This window comes from Mobula birostris, chromosome 2 (genome assembly GCF_030028105.1).
Source record: "Mobula birostris isolate sMobBir1 chromosome 2, sMobBir1.hap1, whole genome shotgun sequence".
Classification (NCBI taxonomy): domain Eukaryota; kingdom Metazoa; phylum Chordata; class Chondrichthyes; order Myliobatiformes; family Myliobatidae; genus Mobula; species Mobula birostris.
The window spans coordinates 177,178,257-177,195,251 of record NC_092371.1 but is presented as its reverse complement, the minus strand read 5'-3'; the positions used below and the strand labels follow the sequence as shown (position 1 = coordinate 177,195,251).

General features: G+C 40.5%; 2 protein-coding genes across 3 annotated transcripts in view; one reads left to right on the top strand and one right to left on the bottom strand.

Annotated features, from left to right (window-relative positions):
• mcph1 (microcephalin 1) overlaps positions 1 to 16,995 on the bottom strand; it is a 286,557-nt gene that overhangs the window by 135,949 nt on the left and 133,613 nt on the right. The gene's annotated exons all lie outside the window — the stretch shown is intronic.
• Positions 1 to 16,995, top strand: part of angpt2a (angiopoietin 2a) — a 96,682-nt gene that overhangs the window by 39,649 nt on the left and 40,038 nt on the right. For both annotated transcript variants that reach the window (XM_072251123.1, XM_072251124.1), the window contains exons 4-5: positions 9,477 to 9,709; positions 11,920 to 12,047. In XM_072251123.1, coding sequence (XP_072107224.1) covers positions 9,477 to 9,709; positions 11,920 to 12,047 — 361 coding nt within the window. The remainder of the gene's footprint in view (positions 1 to 9,476; positions 9,710 to 11,919; positions 12,048 to 16,995) is intronic.

Here is a 16,995-nt window from a genome sequence, read left to right as displayed (position 1 = left end):
ATGCTCTTTGCATTTGCCTTCCCCATCACAGCTTCAACCTGCAAATTAACCTTTAGAGAATCCTGCACAAGGATTCTCAAGTCCCTTTGCATCTCAGTTTTTTGTATTTTCTCTTATTTAGAAAATATTCATCCCTTTTATTTCTTCAACCAACATGTGTGAACATACACTTCCTGACACTATATTCTATCTGCCATTTTTTGCCCATTCTCCTAATCTAAGTCATCTGTAGTCTCCCTACTTCCACAGAACTACCTGCTCCTCCACCTATCTTCATACCGTCTGCAAACTTTGCAACAAAGCCATCAATTTCATCATCCCTTGAGGAAACCATGCTGACTACGGCCTATTTTATTATGTGTCTCCAAGTACTGAGACCTCATCCTTAATATTTGACTCCAACATCTTCCCAACCACTGGGGTCAGTCTAACTAACCTATAATTTCTTTTCTTCTACCTCTCTCTGTTCTTGAAGAGTGGAGTGACATTTGGAATTTAACCTTTGACACCTTTATCAATCAAGAACCTATCGACCTCCACTTTAAATATATCCAGTGACTTGACCTCCACAGCCACAGATGAATGAATGCCACAGATTCATCACTTTTTGGCTAAAGATGCATGTCCTACACTCAGTCTGGGCCTGTTACAGTAGCAGGTTTCAACACTTTACATTGAATAGAGATGAATAAATGGTGATTGATTCAACTAAATTTAAATAAATAGGATAGCTCAATGATTTCTAGAAGCCACAATTTTAAGATGTGTCCTTCTGATAAGAATTTAGCTCAGAGAAGTAATTCTTTCAGTTGTTGCCTTTTTAAACAGCAGTAACATGGGGCAGTGGACAAGTTCACGGTGTAGATATAGAGCCTTCTGCCAGGATTGGTGTTATTATGCATTCCAGAAAGTTGACATTGGGAGATTGATACTATCTGCACTGCAGATTATATGCAACTTCACAACTAAATGGCAACATTGCACTAAATGAGAGTCATAGGCCCCTTCACCAACTGAGTATATGACAACCACCAACTATCCATTTAACACTAATACTACATTTTAAAAATTATTCTCCCATTAACAGTAGCATAACAGTTAACAAAATGCTATTACAGTGCCAGTAATCAGGGTTCGATTCCCACTGTTGTTTGGAAGAGGTTTGTGTATTCTCTCCGTGACCATGTGGGTTTCCTTTGAGTGCTCCAGTATCCTCCCACAGTCCAAAGATGTACCAATTAGTCAGTTAATTGGTCACATGGGTGCAATCGGGCACTGCAGACTTGTTGGGCCTGTTATTGAGCTATATCTCTAAATTTAAAAAAATTAAAAACCCTAGTCAATTTCTATCCCTTATGCATACACACTGAGAAATTGACAGTGGTGAATTAACCCACCAACCTTGCACATCTTTGGAGGAAATCCAAACGGTCACAGAGAGAATGCGAAAAACTCAACATAGACAGTGCCTGAAGTCAGGATTGAACTTGGGTTTCAGAAGCTGGTCTATGCATTGTGTTACCGTGCAGCTGTGCACAGCCATAAGATCATACTGAACAGAAACTGGCCCTTCGGCCCACCATGTGCCTACTATCGATCGTACCTACACACTAATCCTACCTACCCATATCAGCCCATTGCCTTTTATGCCTTTGCAATTCAAGTAGTCTCAATAATTTATTTCTAATTATTTCAATACAGTGCTCAATAGCCCCATTTATCCCTAGCCTAATCATGGGACAATTTACAATGACCAATTAACTTACCAACCAGTACGTCTTTGGACTGTGGGAAGAAACTAGAGCACCCGAAGGAAACCCACATAGTCATGGGGAGAACATACAAACTCCTTATGGGCAGTGGTGGCAGCTAGACAGGATGCTGATGTGTGGATTTCTTGTTGGTGGGGATTGTTATGCAATCCACATAGAAAGGTGATACTATCTGCACTACACACAATAAGCAATATTGCTCTGAGTTGTTCTTTTGAGTTATCAGTTTCTCTTGGATGTTAGGAACCTTGGTCTAGTCTTATTTACTTCCAAATTATGTAACTTACTTCCTGTGTGTAGGTCAGAATAGAACCTTGGGTGGTGTTGATGGAAATGTGGAGAGAATAAGAAAACTGGGATTAATATAGCTCTCGACACCTGTCCCATCAGCTCACTCAAACCCTATCATTCTCCTGGGCCAGAATAGGGTCACACATCACAAGCAATGCTTTTGACCCAGGCAGGACACGGTGGAAATGAAACAGGTGACTGGTTTATCCGAAACACAAGAGATTCTGCAGATGCTGGAATTTCAAGCAACACACATCAAAGTTGCTGGTGAACGCAGCAGGCCAGGCAGCATCTCTAGGAAGAGGTACAGTCGACGTTTCGGGCCGAGACCCTTCGTCAGGACTAACTGAAGGAAGAGCTAGTAAGAGATTTGAAAGTGGGAGGGGGAGGGGAAGATCCAAAATGAAAGGAGAAGACAGGAGGGGGAGGGATGGAGCCAAGAGCTGGACAGGTGATTGGCAAAAGGGATATGAGAAGATCATGGGACAGGAGGCCCAGGGAGAAGGAAAAGGGGGAGGGAAGGGAAAAACCCAGAGGATGGGCAAGGGGTATAGTCAGAGGGACAGAGGGAGAAAAAAGAGAGAGAGAGAGAGAGAGAGAGAGAGAGAAAGAATGTGTGTATATAAATAAATAACGGATGGGGTACAAGGGGGAGGTGGGGCATTAGCGGAAGTTAGAGAAGCCAATGTTCATGCCATCAGGTTGGAGGCTACCCAGACGGAATATAAGGTGTTGTTCCTACAACCTGAGTGTGGCTTCATATATCATTTTGGATCTCCCCCTCCCACTTTCAAATCTCTTACTAGCTCTTCCTTCAGTTAGTCCTGAAGGGTCTCGGCCCAAAACGTCGTCTGTACCTCTTCCTAGAGATGCTGACTGGCCTGCTGCGTTCACCAGCAACTTTGATGTGTGTTGCTTGAATTTCCAGCATCTGCAGAATTCCTCGTGTTTGCACACACAAAGTGCTGCAAGAACTCAGCAGGTCAGGCAGCATCCATGGAAGGGAACAAACAGTTGATGTTTTGGGCTGAGACCCTTCATCAGGACTGACTGCCTGACCAAGAAGTTTTGGGTTTGCTCAACTGGATGATTTCAAGTGGACAGAGATGTGTCTGTGAAAATACTTAAAAATAATATCGAGAATTTTAAAATAAAGGTAATTGTGTTTCTCTCTAGTCATGTGACATTGTTGGTATGTCAGCAATGGACAGACCAAGTATTCCCTGATTCAATTACACCTCAAAATGCAGAACATCAACCATTTAAATTTATTTCTGCAAGTTTTCACAGGATAACACGGTGAAAATATTTTATCTCATTTCCCCATGAGTTATCTCAAAGGCACCTTATCTTAGTGGCAGAGAAAAATGTGGTCACAATTGCACTCATTTCAGTGCTAATGTTTTGACTTCTCCAGATCTTATCAAATGCACTTTAGATGCTTTTTCAGTTTGACACCAGATTTCCTTCACTGCATCTCCTCTAGTTGTCACTTGCTGTTGTTGAGAATTAATGTGTCTGTTTTTAAGTTTTAATGCTGTTGGTTTTGTGTTTTTGTTCCCCTCATTATTACATGTTGAATGCAGTACAAAAATCAAGCTGAACTGATTTCATTGCCAGTGGTTATCCAACTAATGATCTTTCTCAATATAGTGTTTCTCAGAAGTGTAACTTAGACTAGTGAAAATATACTCTTGGATTCATAGAACTGGGCTGATTAACAGCAAGATTCAAAGGTTCCATGTTGCTTTCAGAAAAGAGGCATGGATCGAGTGGACAGCCAGAGACATTTCCATCAGGGTGGAAATGGCTAATATGAGGGGGTATAATTTTAAGGAGGTTGGTAGAAAGTATATGGGGATGTTGGAGGTAAGTTTTTTTTTACAGAGAGTGACAGGTGCTTTGGACACACTGCCAGAGGCAATGGTAGAGGCACATTCAATAGGGACATTTTAGATACTCTTAGATCGGCACATGGATGACAGAAAAATGGAGGGCCTTGTAGGATGAAGGGTTAGATTGATCTTAGAGTAGTTTCAAAGGTTAGCATGTCGTGGCCAAAGGATCTGCACTTTGCTGTAATGTTCCATGTTTTATGATAGCGAAAACCCAGTTAGAATAGTTTGAATATTCAACTTTTAGTACTTTGTGGATTCTATTGCAAAGTTCTTTTATTTGCTAATTGTTGCAATGTAAGAGGAGAAGGCAATATGACCCTTCAAAGTCAAGAATTATCTTGAGTAACAGTATTTAGTCACCTGAACCTCATGTCTCTTTAATTCTACAAGTCTCTCATCCTGAATGCACAAAGTAATTGATTATCCCTGCCCTTTGGAGCACCAAAGCATAAAGATTCACAATTCTCCAGGTGAAGAAATAGCTCCCAATCTTACACTTGAATCTCTTGCTTCTTACTGTGATCTGCAGACCCAGACTCTCTAATCGAGAGAGGGAACCTCATATTAACACTTTGAGATACTGCGAACAATTTCAGTGCATCTGAATTAAGCTGTATAAAGTTACACCACCATTCAGCTTTCTTGGCTGGGTTTGAACTGATCTGACCAGTAAACCTCTCCCTCGAACTCAGGCCCTTGAGTCTTGGCAGCATCTTTGTAAATCTCTGGGCTCTTTCCAATTTAATGATGTCTTTCCCATAACTGCGTGAAGAAATCTGTGCACAATACTCCGAGTGTGGATTCACCAGTGCCCTCTATAATAGCAACATAATATCTGAACTTCTATACTCAATGCTCTGACTAATGAAGGCCAGTGAGCCAAATGCCTTCTTCACACCCAGTCTACCCGTAATGCTACTTTTAGTGAACTATGTACTTGTCCTCCTTTATTTTGGCTTCTTCCCACTTCCTTTCCAGCCCTGAAACATCGACTGTTCATTCTTCTCCACAGATACTGCCTTACCTGCTGAGTTCCTCCAGCATTTTGTATGTGTCACTTTGGATTTGGATAAGTGAAACCAGGATGTTATATGGGTAACAAACTGCATTTATGATGTGGCAACATCTCAAAGGACATTATTGGGTGTCCATAAATGACAAAATGCAGCCAGATCATGCAATAAAATTCGGTCCATATGGACCAAATAGGCAACCGTTAGTCTCGTGAGACCATGGATTCGCGCCTTGAAAGGTTTCTGGGGCTCAGGCTTGGGCAAGGTTGTATGGAAGACCAGCAAGTTTCTCCTCTTCCTGCCACCGATGCTGTCCAAGGGAAGGGCACTAGGGCCGATGCAGCTTGGCACCGGTGTTGTCGCAGAGCAATGTGTGGTTAAGTACCTTGCTCAAGGACACAATATGCTGCCTCAGATCACTAGACTGATGCCTTAACCACTTGGCCACGCACCAACACAACGCCATATGGACCAAAACCGATAAAAAGTATTGGATACAGGCCAGTCCATCACAGGTAAAGCCCTCCCCACCATTGAACACATCTACAAGGAGCACCATTGCAGGAACGTGGCATCGATTATTAAAGACTCCCACTATCCAGGCCATGCTTTCTTCTCATTGCTACCATCAAGAAGAAGGTAGAAGACCCTCAGGATCCACACAACAGATTCAGAAACAGATATTACCACTCACCCAGCAGGATCTTGAACCAGAGGGGATAACTTCAGTCACCCCAACACTGAACTGTTCCCACAACATATGGACTCAGTTTCAAAGTCCCTTCATCTCATGTTCTTGATATTTATTGCTTATTTATTTATTATTGCTGTTTTGTTTTTCTTTTCTTTTTGTATCATGCCTGAGAGTTGAACCCACCCAAACTATATTACAGACCACCCAACAGTCTGAAGAATTTAGAGGAATAAATTTGTAGAGAGATTGCAGACTGTTGCAAAAATCATAAGGTTGTGATTGTCAGTGATTTTAACTTTCCACATATTGACTGAGACTACCATTCTGTAAAAGGAATAGATGGGATAGAGTTTGTCAAATGTGTTCAGGATAGTTTTCTTAATCAGTACACAGGAGTCCCAACAAGAGAGTGTGCGATACTTGATCTGCTATTAGGGAATGAGACAGAACAGGTGACAGAAGCTTGTGTAGGTGAAAACTTTGCACCCAGTAATCACAATGCCATTAGTTTCAAAGTAAATTGAGATTCTAAATTGAAGAAAGGTCAATTTTGAAAGGTCAAGTGTGGATTTGGACAGTCTGCTTTCTGGCAAAGGTGTACTTGGTAAGTGGGAGGCCTTCAAAAGTGAAATTTTGAGAGTACAAAGCTTGTGAGAATAAAAGGTAAGATTAACAGGTGGAGCAAACCTTGACTTTCAAGAGATATTGAGGCCATGATTAAGGAAAATAAAAGGAGGTACATAGTAGGTATAGGCAGGTAGGAACAAATTAGGTGCTTATGAAGTATAAGAAATGCAAGAGAGCTCTTAAGAAGAAATCGGGAGGGCTAAAGAAAAAGGGATAAGGTTGCCTTAGCAGACAAAGTGAAGGAGAATCCTAAGGGATTCTATGGATACGTCAAGAGCAAAAGGATTGAAAAGGACAGAATTGGTCCTCTGGAAGATCAGAATGGAAATCCATGTGTGGGGCCAAAAGAGATGGGGGAAGATCTTAAATGCATTTTTTGCATCTCTATTTACTCAGGTGACAGACATGGACTCAATGTAAGGCAAAGCAGCATCAACTTCATGGACTCTATAACGATTACACAGTGTTTGCTGTTTTGAGGCAAATTAGAGTGGATAAATCTATAGGGTCTGACAAGGCGTTCCCTTGGACTCTGCGAAAGGCAAGTGAAGAAACCGCTGAGAAATAGCAGAGATATTTAAATCACCATTAGTGACAGGTGGGGCGCTGGAGTATTGGTGGATAGCCAATGTTGTTCTGCTTTTCAAGAAGGGCTCTCAAAATAAACCAGGTAATTATAGGCCGGTGAGCCTGACATCAGTAGTGGGAAAGTTATTGGAACGTATTCTAAAGGACTGGATAGACATGGACTGATTAAGGATAGTCAGCATGGCTTCGTGCATGGTAGGTGATGTCTAACCAATCTTATGGAGTTTTTCGAGGAAGTTACCAGGAAAGTTGATGAAGGCAGGGTAGTGGATGCTGTCTGCATGGATAGTTGTCTACATGGTAAGGCATTTGACAAGGTCCACATGGGAGGTTGGTCAAGAAGTTTCAGTTACTTTGCATTCAAGATGAGGTAGTAAATTGGATTAGACATCCACTTTGTGGGAGAAGCAAGAGAATGGTAGTAGAGGGTTGCCTCTCTGATTGGAGGCCTTTGGCTAGTGAAATGCTGCAGGGATCAGTGTTGGGTCCTTGTTGTTTGTCATCTATATCAAAGATAATGTGGTAAAACCTCCCAAGCGGGAGGAGAAGATGGTGGCGTGCCTGCATGTGTGCAGCCCACCGGTGAAAACTGATATCGTATCTGTTAAATAGGGGCTGTGGACAATTCTAATTTGATGGAGAATGGACGTGAAAGCTCAGAGGAACATCTGGAGAAATTTCTGAAATGCCCGTTCGCTGCTGTTGTTACTGTGTGGTCAGGAATCTTTCGGAGGTTAGGCCTCAAAATCCCTGGCCTTGCCTGTTTTTGGCGACCGAGAAAGAGGTCGAATTGTTCGGACAGAGATGGCACTCAGTACTCGGTGTCGGAGAGCTGATCGGAGCTCGAAGTTTTCGGATGACTCAGAGTCGGACTGTGGTCAGCATGGCAGGGAGAGTTTTTCTTTCTTCTCCCGTCTGCGTGAGATGTGGGACATTTGAGAAACTTTGAACTTTACTGTGCTCATGGACTTCTTCATCAAATTATGATATTGCTGCACTGTTGTAACTATATGTTATAATTATGTGGTTTTGTCAGTTTTTTCAGTCTTGGTCTGTCCTGTGTTTTGTGATATCACATCGGATGAAATAATGTATCATTTCTTAATGCATGCATTACTAAATGACAATAAAAGAGGACTACGTGTCTTCATAATCTATAAACTGGTTCAGCAAATTTGAAGATGCCACCAAGAATGGGGTGTAGTGGACAGTGAGGAACGCTATCATGGCTTGCAGAGGTCAGCTGGAAAAATGGGCCGAAAAATGTAGATGAAATTTAATGCAGACAATTGGAAGGTATTGCAATTTGGTAGGACCAATCAGGGTAGGTCTTACTGTAAATGGCAGGGCACTGAGGAGTACTGTAGAACAAAAGGATCTGTGAATACAGGTCTAAAATTCATTGAAAATGGCATCACAGGTAGATAGGATTGTAAAGAAAGCTTTTGCACATTGGCCTTCATAAATCAAAATATTGAGTACAGGAAGAGGTGGCATGTTATGCTGAAGTCTTATAAACTGTTGGTGAGGCCAAATTTGGAGCACTGTGTGCAGTTTTGGTCACCTATCTACAGGAAAGATGTAAGTAAGGTTGAACGAGTATAGAGAAAATTTACAAGGACATTGCTGGGTCTGGAGGACCTGAGGTATAAGGAAATATTGAATAGGTTAGGATTTTATTCCTTGGAACATAGAAGATTGAGAGGAGATTTGATTGACGTATACAAAATTATGAGGGGTATTGATAAGTGCAAGCAGGCTTTTTCTGAGTTTTCATGGGACTACAACTAGAGATCATGGGTTAAGGGTGAAAGGTGAAAAGTTTAAGGGGAAAATGAGAGGAAAGTTCTTCACTCTGAGGGTTGTGAGAATGCGTAACAAGCTGCCAGTGCAAGTGGTGCATGCAAGCTCAATTTTAATGTTTAAGAGAAGTTTGGGTAGGTACATGGATGGAAGGGGTAGGGAAGGCTATGGTCCCAGTGTAAGTCGATGGGAGTAGGCATTTTAAATGGCTCAGCACAGTCTGATGAGCTGAAGGGACTGTTTCTGTGCTGTACTTTTTTATGACTCCATGACTTTCAGATGGAGACATTTATGGAAAGAGTTTACAACTGAGAACCAGAGAGTTAAGTTCATCACCTGTGAGGAAGCAACACACACAATTTTCATGTAGAATCTTATGGATAAAATGAACATAGATTGAAATAAATGTTTTAAGAGTTCAAAATCCAAAATAACTTTGTTATCAAAGTACAATTATGTCACCATATACTACCTTGAGATTCACTTTCAAGCAGGTATTTACAGGAAAACAATGAAATGCAGTAGAACTTCTGAAAATTTCTACATAAACAAAGACTGATAAACAACCAACGTGCAAAGGACATACACATAATTAAAAGATAATACTGAATACGGAAAACAGTTAACTGCACAAATAGCCCTAATTTATCAGAGGGATTAAATACAATCAAAGTACAGATGCACACATCCCCGGACTACAAGCTTTAAGACCTCTCTAGTCACTTCTATCATTAAACCTTTACTATACAGTCACAAAGAAGCTAAAGCACCTTTGTTTAATTTTTATCAGTTTACTGGAACAAAAAATCTTGGAAATAGAAGACAAACATGCAGCAGAACTCGAATCATTAAAGGAAGATAAAGAACAGCTGCAGGAATTAGTGACAAGACAGAACGCCACCATAGAGCAACTGGAAAAGCGACTGAATATTGCAACAACAAATAACACAATCCTTCAGAAACAACAGCTTGACTTGATGGAGACAGTTACCAAACTGTTCAGTATGGTTTCCCCATCTAGTTGTGAGTATTGGTGGCTTCAAGCCATTTTCACCACAAAGCAGTAACACAGCCTTTTGACTTTCTAACTAAACTTTATAAAGATGGCTTTCAGATTAAAAGGTGGATAACAGAGAAAAATTAATTCATAGCATTAATAATGATGGCTTAAGGGCTTACTGCACAAAGACAAACGTAGTTAGTTGGAAAGCAGATATTTATGTACTGTTCAACAAGAATTTCGCAATCAAAAATATTCCACAACCATAAATGTTTTGCAATGAAAGTAACAATAAATGCATTTTTTTGATTACTATACAGCAATGTAATCTGAATTCTGTTAGTTTAGACCCAGAAATTCACCACATTAAAGCTTTCAACAGGAATTCTGCAGGTGCTGGAAATTCAAGCAACACACATCAAAGTTGCTGGTGAACGCAGCAGGCCAGGCAGCATCTGTAGGAAGAGGTGCAGTCGACGTTTCAGGCCGAGACCCTTCGTCAGGACTAACTGAAGGAAGAGTGAGTAAGGGATTTGAAAGTTGGAGGAGGAGGGGGAGATCCAAAATGATAGGAGAAGACAGGAGGGGGAGGGATGGAGCCAAGAGCTGGACAGGTGATAGGCAAAAGGGGATACTATCACCTGTCCAGCTCTTGGCTCTATCCCCCCCCCTCCTGTCTTCTCCTATCATTTTGGATCTCCCCCTCCCCCTCCAACTTTCAAATCCCTTACTCACTCTTCCTTCAGTTAGTCCTGACGAAGGGTCTCGGCCTGAAACGTCGACTGCACCTCTTCCTACAGACGCTGCCTGGCCTGCTGCGTTCAGCAGCAACTTTGATGTGTGTTACATTAAAGCTTTCATTTGGTTATTAGTCATAAAACACTACAGTACAGAAACAGCCCCTTTGGCCCTTCTAGTCTATGCCAAACTATTAATCTGCCTAGTCCCATCGACCTCTATCTGAACAATAGCCCTCCATACCCCTCCCACCTATGTACCTATTCAAATTTTTCTTTAATGTTGAAAGCGAACCCAAATTCACCACTTGTACTGGCAGCTTGTTTCATACTCTCACCACCCTCTGAGTTAAGTTTCCCCTCATGTTCCCCTTAAACACTTCATCTTTCACCCTTAGCCCATGACCTCTAGTTCTAATCTCACCTAACCTCAGCAGAAAAAGCCTGCATGCGTTTACTCTATCTGTACCCCATATTTGCTTACAGTCTAGGAAATAAAATCCTAACATATTCCACTTTTCCCTGTAGCTTAAGTCCTTTAAGTCCTGGCAACATCCTTGCAAATTTTCTCTGCACGCTTATTCTTAATAGAACTTACATATTGTCCTTAATCATATTTAAGCCTACAATTTATCTATTCACACAAGATCCACTGTTTTACAGTATTTCAATTCACATTTATTAACAGTATTGGGTAAAAATCAGAGCTCATCAAAGCTGAAGTGCTGAAGATAGATAACACAGGTTTAAGCTTGGAAAAGAAACTCATATAACTCACAAATAACACAAAGCAATATTACCACAAATAAATTCATAAATAATAAGGTGCATTTATGACGCAAGTCAAAAAGTAAACAATGGACGCTTCTAGCATTTCATACATGATTTGAACAGGGTAACTAAATGTAACTACTTCCATTTGTATTTCTGCCTGTAGGAATTCCCTAAAGGAAAGCTCAACTTTTGAAGGAGATTTTGAATTGCAAGCTGTTTTGAAGCAATAAACTGTTGCTTACATAAATCTTAAAGCAAGGCATTTCCTGTATCACTTACCGAACAGGAGAGAAAATATGAGAGGCATTGCTTGAAATTCCTTTAGCTATAATGGAAATATTACAACACCAGTAGGACTCATGAATTGCATCTTGGTTTGCTATTCATGTGTCATATATTTCTGTCATACCTCTAATCATTGCCATAAACCTCCCAATGAGTCTCCAAAAGCAATAACCAAAATTTGAACACATTTATTTTCTTGACCAGCGTATCAGAATATATTTATTCAATCACTGCAGGGTTTGAGCTCTCTAGGAATTTTACTTAACATTCAGGTTCCTTGGATGGACAACGAACAAAGCAGCAGCCATAACTCTCAAATCACAATGATTATCCGGAGTTACAATTGGTTCAGCTTGTTTTAACAGCTCATTGGGAATATGTTGCTCTGCCATTTAAGATGTTGCCGGTTTAAAACTGCAGTGTATTTTGTATTTCAGCCAAACCTTCGATTTTACCTCCAGGGCGGCAAATCCATTTTAAAGATTGTGCCGACGCATACAAACTTGGATTTAGAACAACCAACATCTACACAATTTATGTACCCAACACCACTCAACCAATAAAGGTAAGGGTTAACAAAGTTCAACGTTATCAAAGTTGATTTTATTATCAAAGTACGGTGTATATATAGGTCATCAAATACCACCCCGAGATTCATTTTCCTGCAGGCATTCACAGTTGAAAAAAGAAATGCCACTATGAATACCTCCTAGACAATTACAGCACTGGTCTTTATAGCTCATAACATCACTTGTGTTATGAACTATGCCCTTACTATGCTTTTACAGTTAGAGCTCATGTTATTTCGGTATGCCTTTGCTGATTCAAAGTTCAAACTGTTCAACGTCAAAGTATATGTCACCATATACTGCCTTGAGATTCATTTTCTTGCAGGTATTTTAGGAATATAAGGAAATATAACAGAATTTATGAAAAACTTTATAGACTGACAAACAGCCAATGTGCAAAAGAAGACAAATGGTGCAAATAAAAAAAAGTGTGTTGTAAAGTCCTTAAAAGTAAGTCTGTAAGTTGCGGAATCAGCTCAGATGTCTTCACTCTGCATTGATTGAAACCTGGGAATATAATTAACGTCTGATAAATGGCAACCAGAGCTACAAATGAGTGGTCTGTTTTATTAGTATCATTTTTCCAACATACAAAAAGGGTAGTTATATGCACTAGATACATGTAAAAGTGGTACAAATTTATATGACTAATAGTATCAAAATCCAGTAGAATAAATCAGAAATTAATCACAACTAGAACTGATACCAAAATAAAACGTTTTGGAATTAAGGGCCCACTACAAAGGGAGGAAACATTCACCTAGCAATCAAATTAAACCTAGGGTCTGCATGAAGCAGTGTGAATGACATTCAACCTTTAGTTGGAAAAACCGAAGTGACAGCACAATTTTTCATTGATTGCACATTAACAAATGCATGAGTTAACCACAGACCGATTCTTGGCCTCAGTGGCAACAGAGAAACCCCAATGAGACAGGGCAATGTGTTTTGTTAGCTTGAAGAAAGCAAAACAAAACACAATGGGCCACAAGTGGTCACGGAACGCAGAATTCAATATCAAGTGACCCATGTGGTACAAAATCTGGCACATCACGAGTTGTGGAATTTGAAGACGACCTCTCAAATTTACATAAACTTTTGCCAGCTGAACAGTGGGAGGCAGGAATAATTGTGTTGCCCTGAATCGGCACTTATGCACAGTCACCAGTTTAGTCACGAGTGCCAGTCTCCTTTGATACTTGTAAATTGTACCACACAAAACTGTAGCCTGGAACCTCACTGAAGCTGAGTTTCAGGACATGTCGTGCATGGTAAAATCTACTAAATAGTGAAAGGGCAGGATAGTGTAGACGTGGAGAGGTTACATCTGTTAGTTGGGGTGTTTAGGATCTGAGGGCACAGCCTCAGAATATAGGGACATCTCTTTAGAACAGAAATGAGTATCCATTTCTTCAGCCAAAGGATAGTGAAGCAGAGGACTGCAGAGGCCAAATTATTGGGTGTATTTAAGGCAGAGATTGATAGGTTCTCGACTAGAGAGGTTAGGGATTACAGAGAGAAGGCAGAAGAAAGTGGTTGAGAAAAAAAGCCATGATCTGGATATCAGTGATCAGCAGGGATGGCAGATGTAGTTTAATGTGGATAAATGTGAGATTATCCACTTTGGTGGCAAGAACAGGAAGGCAGATTACTATTTGAATGGTGTCAAGTTAGGAAAGGGGGAAGTACAACAAGATCTTGGTGTCCTTGTTCATCAGTCACTGAAACTAAGCATGCAGGTACAGCAGGCAGTGAAGAAAGCTAATGACATGTTGGCCTTCATAACAAGGGGAGTTTAACAAGGAGCAAAGAGGTCCTTCTGCAGTTGTACAGGGCCCTGGTGAGACCACACCTGGAGTATTGATGTACAGTTTTGGTCTCCAAATTTGAGGAAGGACATTCTTGTTATTGAGGGAGTGCAGCGTAGGTTCATGAGGTAAATTCCCGGGATAGCGGGACTGTCATGTGTTGAAAGATTGTAATGACTGGGCTTGTATACATTGGAATTTAGAAGGATGAGAGGGGATCTGATTGAAACATATAAGATTATTAAGGGATTGGACACACTAGAGGCAGGAAATACGTTCCTGATGTTAGGGGAGTCCAGAACCAGAGGCCACAATTTGAGAATAAGGGGTAGGCCATTTAGAACGGAGTTGAGGAAAAACTTCTTCACCCAGAGAGTTGTGGATCTGTGGAATGCTCTGCCTCAGAAAGCAGTGGAGGCCAATTCTCTGGATGGTTTCAAGAAAGAGTTAGATAGAGCTCTTAATGATAGCGGAGTCAAGGGATATGGGGAGAAGGCAGGAACGGGGTATTGATTGTGGATGATCAGCCATGATCACAGTGAATGGTGGTGCTGGCTCGAAGGGCCGAATGGCCTACTCCTGCACCTATTGTCTATTGAGATGGAGGTTTGAGCTCAATTATAACATTAAAAAAAAAGACTGGCCAGATCTGGGTCAGATGTTAAAACTCAAAAAACACTGAAACCCAACTCTCCCTGCATGAATGTTGGCTACACATGGTGCAGAGGAAAAGAACTGAAGGAAGGTGAGTTCTCTTGGCAGAAATTACATCCTGGTAAGTTGAAGTGATTCTACATTAAGATCACCTCTCCCTCTGCCCATGTGATATAAAATCTTTCTGTAGAAGGATCAGCTCAGAGATGACGTTCCAGCAACATTACCAGTGTTGGCAGCATAATGGAAGAGAGCAGTTCCAGATCCTGCAATTATTATCTCCCAGGTGCTTAACTGGAGTGTGTGGATCAACATTTCACTGAACTTCATCATGGAGATAATCAGAATCAGGTTTATTATCACCGGCATGTGACGTGAAAATTGTTAACTTAGCAGCAGCAGTTCAATGCAATACATAATCTAGCAGAGAGAGAAAAAAGTAATAATAATAATAAATAAGTAAATCAATTACAGTATATGTATATTGAACAGATTAAAAATTGTGCAAAAAACAGAAAATATTATATATTAAAAAAAGAGAGGTAGTGTCCAAGGGTTCAATGTCCATTTAGGAATCAGATGGCAGAAGGGAAGAAGCTGTTCCTGAATTGCTGAGTGTGTGCCTTCAGGCTTCTGTACCTCCTACCTGACGATAACAATGAGATACAGGCATGCCCTGGGTGCTGGCGGGGGGGGGAGGGGGTCCTTAATGCTGAATGCTGCCTTTCTGAGAGACCGCTCTTTGAAGATAGCCTACAAATTACCCAGGACAGTACGCAAGATGGAGTTGACTAAATTTACGACCCTCTGTACCTTCATTTGGTTCTGTACAGTAGCCCCCCTCATATCAGACAGTGATGCAGCCTGTCAGAACGCTCTCAATGGTACATCTATAGAATTTTTTGAGTGTATTTGTTAACATACCAAATCTCTTCAAACTCCTAATGAACTATAGCCGCTGTCTTGCCTTCTTTATAATTGCATTGATATGTTGGGACCAGGTTAGGTCCTCAGAGATCTTGATAGCCAGGAACTTCATTCTGCTAACACAAGCATGACACAGGCGCTTCACTCACTTCTTTGTCGTCATTTCACTGATAAACAGTATCTACAGTGAAAAATCTTGTTCGTGTCAACAACCCACGTAGTCCGAGAACATGCAGGGGACAGTCCACAAATGTCATGATTCCACTGCCAACATAGCATGCCCACGCTTACTAAACCTAATCCGTATGGCTTTGGGATGTGGATGGAAACTGGAGCACCCAGAGGAAACCTGCATGGTTGTTGAAAGAATGTACATATTCCTTACAGACACCGACAGGAATTGAACCTCATTCGCTGGTGCTGTAAAATGTTATGCTATCTGCTTTTCTACCGTGCCATCATTTGTGGCCATTATCTTGTAGTTCTTCATATGGAGAAGGTTTCAACCAAAAATATTTTAACTATAAATCAAAATATTACACTCTGTCATAACAGTCAAATTTAAATAATTCCTAGTGGGGACCTAGCTCTATTAAGTTAGCTAGTTCTATTCAGAGCATGTTCTTAAGCATAAAAGCATGCACTTTTTTCCCCTGCCAAAAAACATATTGACATGATGCAAACGATCAGAAAGACATTTCAAAGCATCTGGATTTGAGTTGTCATTAAGGAGTAAAATAATCCATTTGGATGACAATCTATAGTTGAACTGAACAAATGTTTGCCAAATAATTTAACCTACACGTGCTTAATCCTTTTGATTTCACTGAAACAGGTTTGAAACAAAAGCTCAACTTTTATACTGTCATTTAGTATTCATACAATTACACAGCCGCTGATTCCACCTTGATTAATCCATTCAGGGATCACTGTCTCAAAAGAGGCTGATACGTCTGACTGAGCTGATGACCAACTGAGGACAAAGATGTCTCTAATACATTATTTAGAATCTTTTTCCCTCAAATATTGAGTACTTTATACAGAGAAGAATTTTCTGACATTTAACCCAAGTTGCTTTGTAACACTCAAGCCTCCGCTTGTATTCAAAACTTAATTTTCAGAGTTTAAAGTTTGAAGTAAATTTATTATCAAAGTATTTATTTGTCACCATATACTGGGATTCACTTTCTTAGAAGCATTCATGACAAATCAACAACTCAATAAAAATCTACAAAGACTGACAAACAACCAATGTGCAAAAGACGACAAACTGTACACATAAAAAATAAAACAAATGAATAGAAAATAAATAATGTGGGGGAAATTATTGCTCTTCTGAGCACAATGCACCCACCACTGGTTTTTAAAAAATAGCATTAAAAAACTGATCTTGAATTGTAGTTTAGTAAAGAATGTTTCACAATATACAGTGGAAGTGTAAACTCCAGCTGGTTCTCAGCTGTCTTTCTGCACAGGACCATGGTGGGAAATTTCCATTTTTAGCAACTTCAAAAGGCCGCAGGTTTTCACAGGAACTGTGCAGGAAACATGGCAG